General features: G+C 36.7%; 1 protein-coding gene across 3 annotated transcripts in view; it reads left to right on the top strand.

The window, feature by feature from the left end:
- Positions 1-12,287, top strand: part of ANO3 (anoctamin 3) — a 209,198-nt gene extending 196,911 nt beyond the window's left edge. For all 3 annotated transcript variants that reach the window (XM_074842233.1, XM_074842232.1, XM_074842234.1), the window contains 6 exons: positions 786-931; positions 1,039-1,191; positions 1,867-2,014; positions 3,854-3,934; positions 4,797-4,902; positions 5,714-12,287. In XM_074842233.1, the coding sequence (XP_074698334.1) occupies positions 786-931; positions 1,039-1,191; positions 1,867-2,014; positions 3,854-3,934; positions 4,797-4,902; positions 5,714-5,896 (817 nt within the window). In that variant the 3' untranslated portion in view covers positions 5,897-12,287. The remainder of the gene's footprint in view (positions 1-785; positions 932-1,038; positions 1,192-1,866; positions 2,015-3,853; positions 3,935-4,796; positions 4,903-5,713) is intronic.

Below are 12,287 nucleotides of genomic sequence, written 5' to 3'. Positions count from 1 at the left end.
ATAGCAGCCTGCCAATAAAAATATTTATATTTCCCATCCTCAGTCTCTTTTCTGTATTATCTAGAAACAAACAATAGGCTTTAATTGCCACCTGTGTCAGTACTAGATAATACTTTAATTTGTAAAACACTTTAATTTGTGAGTCTATTACCTACTTAATATTTGTAACTACTTTATGAAAAGACCTCTGTACAGCTTTATAAAAAATAGTCTTAAAAATTTGCAGCTTCAGCAGCACCTTTCACCTTTTTAGACACTTTTTCCTGCTTCAAGAAAAAAATGCTCTGTAGAGCATCTACATCTTTAGGTTTGTTCAAAAATAGTAGACGTATTCAACTATTCTATATATTCTAGCATCATGGAGTTCTTACTGAGGTCCACTTACTTGGTTTGTCATTTACAGTATTAAAAATAAAGCCTTATGTACTTTTATAATGCTCTTGCTATGCATGATTATTTTTTCCTGTTCTTTTTTTATTTAGGCATGCAGGTAAATCCTACCAAAAAAAGTCCATGCAAGCAAATTACATATTCTGAAAAGCTTATCTTTACAATGCCTAACATCCTACACTAAAGACATAATTAAAATCACAATGCAGAATTTTGAGAACATTTGGAAGTTCTTTGAATTGTGTTTTATATCATGTTGTAAATATTTGCAGAAAATACCTAAGTAAGCATTCAGGTGCCATTCAAAGTAGGCCCACTTGCTTCAAAGCAATACCAGCAAGTATTATAAATTAGTGAGCAAGTACAGTCAATAATGCTCTGTTTATCTAATAAAGTTTATTACAGAATTGGTGGTCACGTCGCAAAATGAAGAGAGGAGGGCAATTAATGGAGCATAAAATTTCTCTGCCTCAGTGGGAAAAAGATTGGAATCTGCAGCCTATGAATCTCCATGGTTTAATGGACGAATATTTAGAGATGGGTGAGCAAATTTAGGGAGGTGTCATTTTTCTTAAGAAACTGGAACTATGTTGCACATTAAAAGACCTTTTGCATTTCCAACTTGTAACCAGAGAAATGCCTGTCTAGTTTTACAGTTTGGCTTCACCACCATCTTCGTTGCGGCCTTCCCACTGGCACCTCTCCTGGCATTGCTTAACAATATCATAGAAATAAGGTTAGATGCGTACAAGTTTGTCACTCAGTGGCGAAGACCTATGCCTGCAAGAGCAACAGATATAGGTGAGAGAGCCTAATGACTGGCACTGTCAGGTACCATCTCTTTGTGTTTCCTTCTTTAATGCAGATTAACCCTTGAAATATTTCATGCATCAGGAGTTAAATTGGTAATGTAACCTACGGATCTCAATGACAACTCTGCTGTTAAGCAACAAAAGGATGCTCGTTTGCTTAGCTAAGAGTCCTCCTCAAATTTCCTTTCCATTTTCAATAAGGGATCATAATATTTGGAATTTTGAAAACAGGCTAAGTAGTATTTCTGAGAGTGGAACTCTAGGTCTAAAATGCTATCCAAGATCTATTTAATTTAGAAATTAAATATAAGGACTAAATTCACTTTTGGTTTAAAACTGAATTAAATAAAAATAAGAAATCTTTTTCCAAAATATTTTGTTTGGCTTATATAACCAAAGATTATGGTTATATCTTTGTTGCTTAGCTATTTCTTCTCAGCAGGGTGTGCCCTACTGTAAGACTTCATTTGGGTGGTGTCAGTGGTGGCAGGAATGTGGGAACATAGTTTAATCTTGACTAGCTTTTCTGACTGAATAATTCTTTCTCAATAAGAAAAGAAAACGATATGACTAATGATGACTTTATTATCACTAGTATGACTTTAAATGTGTTAATATGACTGCAGTAAACTAATGACTTAGTTGTCATTTCTCTTGCTTCTAGGTATCTGGTATGGGATTCTGGAAGGAATTGGAGTTCTGGCTGTCATCACCAATGCCTTTGTTATTGCCATTACTTCCGATTACATTCCACGTTTTGTCTACGCATACAAATATGGTCCCTGTACAGATCAAGGGTACAGACAAGAAAAGTAAATAAGATATTTTTTATATATGCATGAATATTTCAGCGGAAGCACGCTTCTGCTGCTGTCTTTTTGTGTTAACATACTTAACATGTATCGGTAACATTTTACCTTTTACGTCTGTGGAAACCTTCAGAGATGTTAAGTGCAAGTAACTCAACACTCCAGAGAGTTTGCAAACTAACTCCATGGTTATATAAGTAGGAAATCATGTCTTCCCTTCTGAATCCAAACAACAAAGTTCAGTATACATCATAGCAGTTTTCAGGTTTTCTCTAGATAAGGTTTTCTTCTTTTCTGCAACAGTTCTGGACTGTCTTCTCTCACTATGCTCCCACACACATATATATGCTTCCGAACCCTCTTTTATCCTAAGCTTGTTCACCCTCAAGCTTCCCTGCCTGTTTCTCTTCAGAAATGCTTGCAGCCAAGCTCCAGCAAGAGTGGTGTTGACACTGTTTAGCCTAACTCCATATATAGTGTATCTTAGCTTCAAGCAAGTTGTCTTGCCTGTCTTTGCACCACCAGGCCGGTTTCCTGCGCTTCTCTCCAGACACTTGCCAGTGTCTCTGAACTGTGGGTGCACTGTGCTCTGCATTTCTCACTGTCTGTCGTGACCTTTTACATGATCTAAACAGACCACAGTGCTCATGGGCACCCTCTCTCATTTGGAGACCAGTGCCCTACAGGTGCTTTGCGGAGCTGGTTTTGGAGGGTTTTTTGGTTTTTCTATTTTATATGGCAAGCCGGGTTACCTCAAGAAAAGGAGGCATCACTTTGCTAATATTGTAACACGTCTCACAAGCACAACTGATCTTCTTAATTGCAGAGGAGGAAGGATAACAGTGAAAGCATCAAGACTTGTCCAGCAAGCCAGTACGGCTGCATTCACAGACTGCCTCAGCTCAAACCACAGGGGTCTGTCCTTCCTTCCCTCATTGCTTCATGTCTGATGATTCAAAATAGAGATTTGCTCTGCCTGTGCTATCACAGGAAGTGAGAACTTAAGGGCAAAAAGAATGAGACGGGATAAGATGAAAAGAGACAATAGCAGAAGGACATTAGTGCTTAATGTGCACTACCCATTTAACAGAGAACTATGCGATTCTATTTCTTCTTTTGCCAGTAGTGATTTGATGTGTCACATCAAACCTGAAGGTTCAGAAGGTATAATAGGATCCCTGATGGATCTCTTTTTAAATGTTCATTGCCATTCAGAAGGCCCTTTGTTAAATTACAGGATAGATTTCCAAGAAGATGGGATGTCTTACGTGTCCATAGTTTTCCAGGAACAGACAAAAATTTCACTGCTACAGGCATAATTCAATGTATTTATGTGATTTCTGTCATTAATACTAATAAATTGTTGCCTTTAAGATGGCTGTTTGGTATATATGCACTGTTCATTTTACTGTTGGTGAAAATTCTTCTTTGATTCAACTTATAAAACCTGTCATTTTTTGGTATATGCTGCATGATTGGTGGCAGATTCTGCAAGGATGTTAAATTATTCTGCTCACTGCCTCTCTAGCCATCTTTCTAAGATCAGTAATTTTAGGAGACAGTGAAGAACACTGTAGCAACAATTTTTGGTTTATATCTGCTGATAGATAAGAAGCAAAACCATGAAAAGTACTGAAAATAGATTTTTAAACAGTGTTATCCGTGAGACAAATGTTACTTGTTTCTTTCCAATAATTTAGAATTTTAGAATCTCTTTTGTTCTGATAAGCAAATAAAATAGTATGCTCACAATACATGATAGAAGAATATGTTTACATGCAGGATTTGTGCTATATAACCACTTTATGAAGGAAGCCCTGACCCTATGCCTTTTACTTCCAGGTGCTTAAAAGGGTATGTCAACAGCAGTTTATCAGTATTTGATCTGAGTGAACTTGGGATGGGATACTCAGGATACTGCCGGTATGTTTCGATGCTCTTCCTTCCTGTAACACAGGCATAGTCGTTAATACAGGCATTAAATTGAAAGTCAGTGCTTAAATTACTGGCAGAATAGTTTATTTTTTGCCTGTAGAAGCATTGGAGTTCAAGTTTGTTCAACATGGAAGTCTCAGGTGAAAACACTGTGTGGTAGGATACAATACTAATGCACTGGAAACCTGTGTTCTGAGTTTTCCAGGACTCATGCAAGCCATATCTTTCATGCCTCTGTAAATTATTTAATTTCAAAGTTTCCCCAGCTGCCAAGAAGGGTAAAAATTCTCATTTCAGTCTTGTTAAGCATTTTGAGGTTTATTAATTAAAATAATTAAAATTTTTGTTGTGGCTCTAATCCAGGTCGAGATCCCAAACAGTTATGCAAGATGAATACAAGAAATTCAGCATAAAAATTAAATATGACATTGCATGAGTGCACTCCTGGTTTCAGATAGTTTTACAGTGAGAGTTAGCTTGAGTTGACTTAAGTTACAGAAGCGTGTTTCATTTATGCAGACTTTGTCTGGAGAATCTCTAATGCTTATAAGCAAAGACAAGGAAGAGTTTAGAGTCCACACGCTTGAGCTTAACACTCCAAGGTGACAGCTTTGTAACAATAAAATTGTTTGCTCTGGACTTTTGGAAGCAAGAAGTGCCATCTTATAAGTAGCCCTATTTAACTGCCTGTATTGTAGACTGTTCTCCTTTTCTGTTGAATTCCTCTTGAAGTATGCTTTCACTACAGTTTCTTTCCTTTTAGCCAGATCTGGGATAAGCTGGAGAGCTCTTCACTGTGTTCAGGTTTTCGAGCACAGGCTAACTTACAGGGTTTTTCTTTGCTTTACAGGTACAGAGATTACAGAGCCCCACCGTGGAGTTCAACTCCCTATGAATTCACTTTGCAGTTCTGGCATGTCCTGGCAGCACGGCTGGCCTTCATCATAGTATTTGAGGTTAGTCATGGAAGGGAACAATTCCCTTCTACCTCTTTAAAGTCCAAGTTGATTTTTTACAGTAGTCCCGTAAATAAATTGTTAGTATCGTTAACTGCTTATTCATTACAGTGAGAAAAAAAATTGCCCTGCCCAAACTGTTGCCAGTCAGATGCTTCAAACTGAATTGACAGAGCATGCACAGATTTTAAAGTCACTCCAAAATTGTATTTTTTTTACAGTCATCTTATACATCATATTATATAATGTAATAATCCTAAAGATTTTGTTCCCAGCCAAATCTTTCATTTTTTATTGAAAAATAAGAAATGCAACTTATGTGTACATTAAGCACATTTATAATAAAATTAAAATCTGTGTCAGGAAAATTATACATGATCCTACCCTAATATAAAAGTAAAAATGTGTGTACTAACTTTGAAGAAGGTATTACATACTGTCTAGGAATCTGGTTACTTTGATTACAAGCTCTTAACAAAGACTGCTTGTAGGCAGTGTTTGCTATTGTTATTCAAACTAGCATATCCTGTAGCCACATCTTCATTTAGGTCACTAGCTATACCCTTAGTTTTTCAGAAGAATTTTCAGAAGACTTTTTCAGAAGACTTCAGTATTTTCTCATTTCTGATACACCGCTCATTTACACCCATACATGTGTGTGTATAAAAAAAAAAAAAAACACAGAGTTGCTTTTCAGTCATGAATTGAATTGCAGTTCCAGTTTTGCCACAGACTTTTAGACCCTAAAATGTGGTCCTAGAAATGAATATTTATGCATCTTTGAAGCAATTCTTTTTGTTCTTCTTTTCAGCACCTTGTTTTTGGAATCAAGTCTTTCATTGCCTACCTGATTCCAGACATGCCCAAAGACTTGTGTGACAGAATGAGGAGAGAGAAATACTTAGTCCAGGAAATGATGTATGAGGCTGAACTGGAGCATTTGCAGAAAGAAAGGAAAAAGAATGGGAAACAGTATCACCATGAATGGCCTTAGTCACTACCATGATGCAACAAATACACTGTTTGGAAATTGAAGAGTGCAGTTACAGAATGAAGTCGAGTCTGGCATCAGTGTGTGAGATTCACGGTGTATATATGTTCTTGCTGGGCAGTGCAGTTGCAGGCTTTGGTGGGAACTGGAAAATAGATGCTGCCGATGAAGAAAATGAAAAGCCTTACCTGTAACTGGTCTGTGGTGAGCACCATGGAGAATCGGCACTCAGGAATGTGCAGACAGATTAAAAATTTGGACACTGGTTTAAAAAAAGGCAGTGAAGTTTTATGCTGTTCATCAAGATACTAACAGCGTAATGAAAATTAAAAATTACCTGTGGACTTACACAGTAAAGGCATGACTAAAACCAACCTACATGATATCCACTACTTCTGCAGCTTCTGATTGCTCAGCTCCATCTGTAATGCCTCTGAAGAAATGAGCAATTGTTGCCCTTGTGGCCATAACTTGATATAAATGATCTTTCAGGCTTACTGTTATGTCAGGTTTGTCCTAGTCTCTTGTTGAGATTGTGGATGTGGTCCTACCCTAAAAACGGGGTCTATGGCTGCTTAATATATACTATGCAGTTTAAGATTTGCACATCAGTGTCATTAATTTATCCTTCTAGTTGAAAACCAAAAAGTCTAAATTCAGAGAGAAAACAGCAGCACTAAGAGAACACATCGCATTGCCCGCATTGCAGCTATATGTGAAAATGACATGGCTGTTGAGTTGTCTTTCCACCTTGGTGTGCAGAAAGGCCACCTCCACACGCTTCTGGGATGAAAGAACTGTCATTTTCGTGCTCTGATGTAGCATGCGGATGTCTAGCTGTGTTACTGTTCCCTTTGACCTGTCTGAGCAATGATTCCATGACTTCACAGAATGCTAACTTGAAATATTCTCATACGGTGACTTTGTCCTGAATATACAATTAACTCTTTATAGTATGCAAGCTTATGCAGATATATATCAGACATACAGTATAACATTGTGACTTGCTTGTTCAGGGAAGGAGAAGCAGAGCACTTTATAACAATGCTCTTCTTATTGTAATAGTAAATGCTCCAGTAACGTGCACTTCTTTTATTGGCCTAAATAAGTCAAAGCATGGGAGTTAGATGCAGGCAGATATGTATACAGATTGTATATAAATGCACACACACACAGTGGTTAATTTTAGATTTTTTTAATATTATTTGTATGCCTTCTTAACAGTTTGGGGGGGCTTTTTGGATAAAATCACTATAAAAGGTAGATGTTCATGTAAAGAATCAGATTTCAGTTTTACGTGCATACAGCAGTGTTGCTTATGGTTATAGTCACATTTTGGTGATGAAATTGTCTATTACTAACATTTCATAATGTGGGAAAAGATAAGCACTTAATTTAAACAATTTAAACGAGTGTTCAGGGTTCACTTGTGGAGAAGGGAGTGGAGAAACAGTTACAATTATTCTGTTTCTCTTGTACAATTTTAAGAAATGCTTCTCTATATTGGATGAGCAAAATTTAAAAAATGACGAGTCAACAAAGCACAGTAACTATAAAGGCTGCAAATTTTAACTATTTTTAGGGATAAAGCTGCAACAAAATCACTGCAGACGCTTATGAAAAGACCTGGATTTTTACTACTTACAATACCCCATTGAACCAAAAAGGGTGATTCCAGAATTCCCTTACATGTATTAGCACAATCATTTTATTTTATTATGCCATATAAAATTAAGAGTCAAGAGCCCATCAGAGTGGATGAGTATGATCTATTGTATTCAGGGGACTTAGCATCAGACCTTAAGTTTTATTCGTTTCACCGTATTCATGAGATTTCTTGGTTAATTCCGGCTCTCTGTGACCAGACAAGGCAACTATAGGAGTATCTGCAATATTGCACAAAGGAGGAAAGAAATTGGAAGGTATGGTCTAATCAGATATAGTACGCGTTAGTTGTGTCACAAAGGGCTGCTGGAACTCAGCTTCCCATATTTTGGAAAGGCTGTTTTGTTCCTTCATATTCTGGGTTGTGTGTTAAGTTCCTCAAGGAATCCTCGTCAGAAATAACTAGTGCACTCTCCTCAGTGCTTATGGAATCACACCATTTGATTTAATTTATGGTCTCTCTGTTTCATTCTGTGGAATATCAAGCACCATTTGACAGCATTAACCATGTGTCACAGCTTCTGTTTCTGTGCCATGTAGTGACAGTACTCCAGTTCTTCAGAAGGTCATAGATGAGCTCTCTCTTTAATGTTTGCTCTAAAAACAAAATACCTTGGCTGGCCCAAGGTATAAAGATACAGGATAAAATTAGGCAAAAATCAGGAATTATTGATTGATTGTTTTATACTTTCCTGTTTCTGCTGTGGCAAATTCCAATTGGACTTAAAAAAGACATAGGAAAAAACGTTTTGTATTTGAGATTTAAATATTTTGTTAATGATTTTCAACACTGGTGTATAAGAGTATATCAAAGGCAAGTATGTAGATCTGACATTGTGCATTTTACACACTGGAAAAGCACAAGAAGTTTTGGAGAAACACTCTGTGTGTTCCTTTATTTTTGGAGGATATCAACAATGTCTAAAGGTTTTGCCACTATCTAGCCATTTGCTTAAGCTGAGAAAACTTTTTGCTAGACTTCGTTTAGTATGCTGTTTGCATCGACTGCACGTTATTTTACTGAAATATAAGGCACACACTGTCCTCAGGAATAATGTATTTTATGAATGGTGAATGATCTTTTCATATTCTAAATATTGTCTTTCCAAACAAATGACCAGTATGAATAGACTGCATGCAAGCTGCGTTTGTGAAATCTGACAAAGCTTTGGAACTTCAATTTGTGCAAAAATGCTTTAGATCACTGCAGATCTAATCTATGACAACTTTGCTCTATGCATGCGCCCTTAGAGAGACTGCATGAGCAACTAGATATTTTTAAATACAAAGGATTAGTCAAAAATGTCTAATTCTTCCTAACCAAATTCCGTGTCTTGATTCAGACAAAAGAACTTTCCATTTCAGAAACAGTAAAATGTCCACGTACATTATACACATCTCATTTCTAATGACTTTTCATTCTAAATTTGTGCCTAATGTGTGAGATCTGAATTCTGGTGACTAAAAAAGGAAAAAAAGAGTTCTGCTTCATTAGCCATCCTAATGAGAGGTTCCTTCTTAGAGCTCAAAGTCTGTCTCCATGTAGACAGATGCATTAAGAGCTCAGCATTCACAACTAAGCGCTACCAGGGTTGCCTGAAGGTTGAGCACAGGCTCCTGATTTGTTATGCTGTGATTCAGTTTCCTTATCAGAAACACAGCACAGTGATCGAGCTTCCTGATAGAGTGCTAATATTTGGAAACAAGGCAAACCACACGATGGCTATTTTAATTTTTTTTTTTCCTACCCCTTTCTGTTAAAGGATTTATAGAGAAAATTCAGATGAACATTGAAGTTAATATTGATGCTGACAAGGCTAAAATTTCCATAGTGATGATGGACAATAGGTGTTTTTTTGTTAGATGTTTCTTTGAAAGTTCCTATCTTCATTACTACAAAACGTACTTCAGCAGTTGTTATGCCCTTTTCCGACACCAAGTCATCCTAAATTGTGTTCTGAGGATCAGTTGGGCTCAGCTGTGTCCTGTTGAAAGCTCAGAAGAAAAATACCTGGAGTGCCTAGTGTAAATAGCTTAATAGGTACATACTTTAACGCATAAATTCATAAATCTCCTGAGGTTTCCTTCATGAAATTTTGCAGAAGAAAAAATATCTTGGGAAACACAGCTTTAGGGTGAGTGTTAATATGGGGAAAGGCAAAAACTTTGGTGATATTTTATTCTTAATGTGCCGTTAAGATGATCAGTGAAACGTAAGTAGTGTACGTCTGCTGTTTCCTTGCTGTGGCTTCTTCCACTGCAGACTCCAACAGGAGTGCTGCCAGAGAGAATTTCTGGAGTCATGGGATCGAGTGGCATTATCTGCCAAGTCCTACATGGTATCTTGGGATTTATTAATCTTTTGCATTATGTCACAATTCGTTCAGGGGCAAATTAGTACATACATATTTAGAAGCATCATATAATTTTGATTAACTGAAAACCATCCCTGTCCATAAATTGAAAAGAAACAGTTCTTACATAGTTAATTTGCAAGTGCCACAAATTTTCATTAAAACTATTATAAACTAGATTTTTCACATACACTGGGCAATGGCCATATCAATAAAACTCATTTTATACAAACAGCTAAATATGAAGGCAATAAAGTTAATGGAAAATCAGTCACATTTTCTATTAACTGTTACATAGGAGAAAAGGGACAGAGATAAAAATAGTGGTATCAGCAATCACTTACAATGCAGCAGTACTTCCAGAAGCGTTTTATTTTTTATAATCCTTATAAACTACTGATGTTGCTTGTTTGGGGGTAAAGGTTGAAACAAATATACAGCCAGCCTTTCATAATAATGTTTATTTGGTGTTAAGGCTGACACTAGAATTCAAACAGAATTCCACGTTTAGACAGACTTGTTATTTTGTTAGTTCCAACGCATACTTCGTCTGACTAAAATGCGTGCAGTGACACTTTTTGAAAGTGTTTAAGTGAATTGCAAACCTAAAATCCTGTGGTGGAAAATTTAGAAGCTCGAAAAAAGATCACTAAGTCTTTTCATACTCAACCTAATACTCGCAAAGCCCATGTTCTGCTGGGATAAATGCAGCAAGCCAGCATGTGAAGACTGAGGGTGAGCAGAGGAAGCAAAGGCCTCCTCCACTTTGGCAAGTTTTTCTCCAGAACTCCAACCGGTTCTGCAAAACAAGGGTTTGAGGATAGAGCGTGGCGAAAGACCTCCTGATCCTTTTCTTGTTCTCCTCTGGCTCATTCTTTACTTTTCCTCAGTGTTTTATTAAATGATGCCTTCTTGCTGAGAGTCCAATTTCCAGGGCAATTCTGTAACTGCAGAATGTTTTACAGGCTCTTTTTGGATGTCCCTAACTGAGAAGCCAAAGCAGAAAGTGCACAAATACTACTTTGTCTGGTGCTTTTTACAAGTTGGTATGCGTTGGACAGAGCAGTGTGAGGAAGCACGGGGTGCATCCACATGTGCCGTTAGGCCACCACCCGTTTCTGGATCTGTCCTTTCAGCCGCTTTTCCCAGCACTACATTTTGCACTCCTTATGTCCCTCTCTACGCAACACGCGCCCCAAATACCCTACACAATCCTAGCATTTTGAAATTTATATAATAGACTCGTATTGACAATTTTTCTCTAATATTGACATTGCTACCACATTTACCAGAAATTTATATTGGCATGATTTTGGCATAATCACGATAGCACAATGTTACCACAACAGCACAAAGTTCTAACAGCACAACAAGGAACTGTAGAGAAATCACTTCGCTATTTCATGTTATAACAGGAGCTTTTTAAATCCAGGACTGGGATTTAGTCTTGAAATGTTAATGGTGTATTCCCTCTTCACTGCACTGGAAATTACCTTGTGTTAGTTCTGTTGGATCATTCTAACTTTTTGCCATAACCTCTATAATGTTATATGTTCTCTGTAGTTTGCATTCTTATTGCCGTGAGCTAGTTGTTAGGATGCTACTGGGTGAGAAACTAGGATTAAACCCAATGCAGTCTAAAGCTAATGAGATTCTAAACACTGAGAACACAATGATTTTTCTGTTAGTAAGGAAAAAAAATTCAGACCGCCTTTTTATTTTGTGTTCTATTTAGATGACTCAGAGTTTTGTATTGAAAAATCTTCCAAACTGTTGGCTCTAATTTTTACCTATAGAGTAGTATCACTGAAATTTCAGTGCTTTGAATTAATCTCATGTAAAATCTAACTGAATAACATAGTTCAGTCATTTTTTACTCTGATAGTCCTGGCTAACTTGCAATATCATGATCATAAGAGATTTCTTAAATGTGTATATATTTGAAATTTATGTAATATTTAAATACAGCTTGGTTTCTAAGTAAGGAATAGGAATAAAATTTCAACTATTTTTTCTATTCATAAATCCACACTTTGTAAGTAATATTTAAAATAAGATTACAGTACCACAGAGCGTTTCAGAGAAATTGACTTTTATGCACTACAAGCTAGAAGTTCCTCTGGCGTGTCAGTTTTCAGTTTCTTTGTGTTTTAAGATTACTTTTTCAAGCCGATACATACCCCAGAACTAAAAGAATTCACTGAGGAAAAAGCTGTTGATCTGATTAACTATTGTAAGACACTTTTGGCATAAATTTGTCTTTGAGATGCTGTTTACTTTATCAAGGTTTACATGTAAAAATGCAACTACTTACTGTATCATACACATTTGAATATTGCATTTTTTCAGTAATAAACTTGGATATCTTTGAAAAA

This window comes from Strix aluco, chromosome 16 (assembly GCF_031877795.1).
Source record: "Strix aluco isolate bStrAlu1 chromosome 16, bStrAlu1.hap1, whole genome shotgun sequence".
Lineage (NCBI taxonomy): Eukaryota > Metazoa > Chordata > Aves > Strigiformes > Strigidae > Strix > Strix aluco.
The sequence above is the reverse complement of the archived record's forward strand: the minus strand, read 5'-3'. Positions and strand labels throughout refer to the sequence as shown.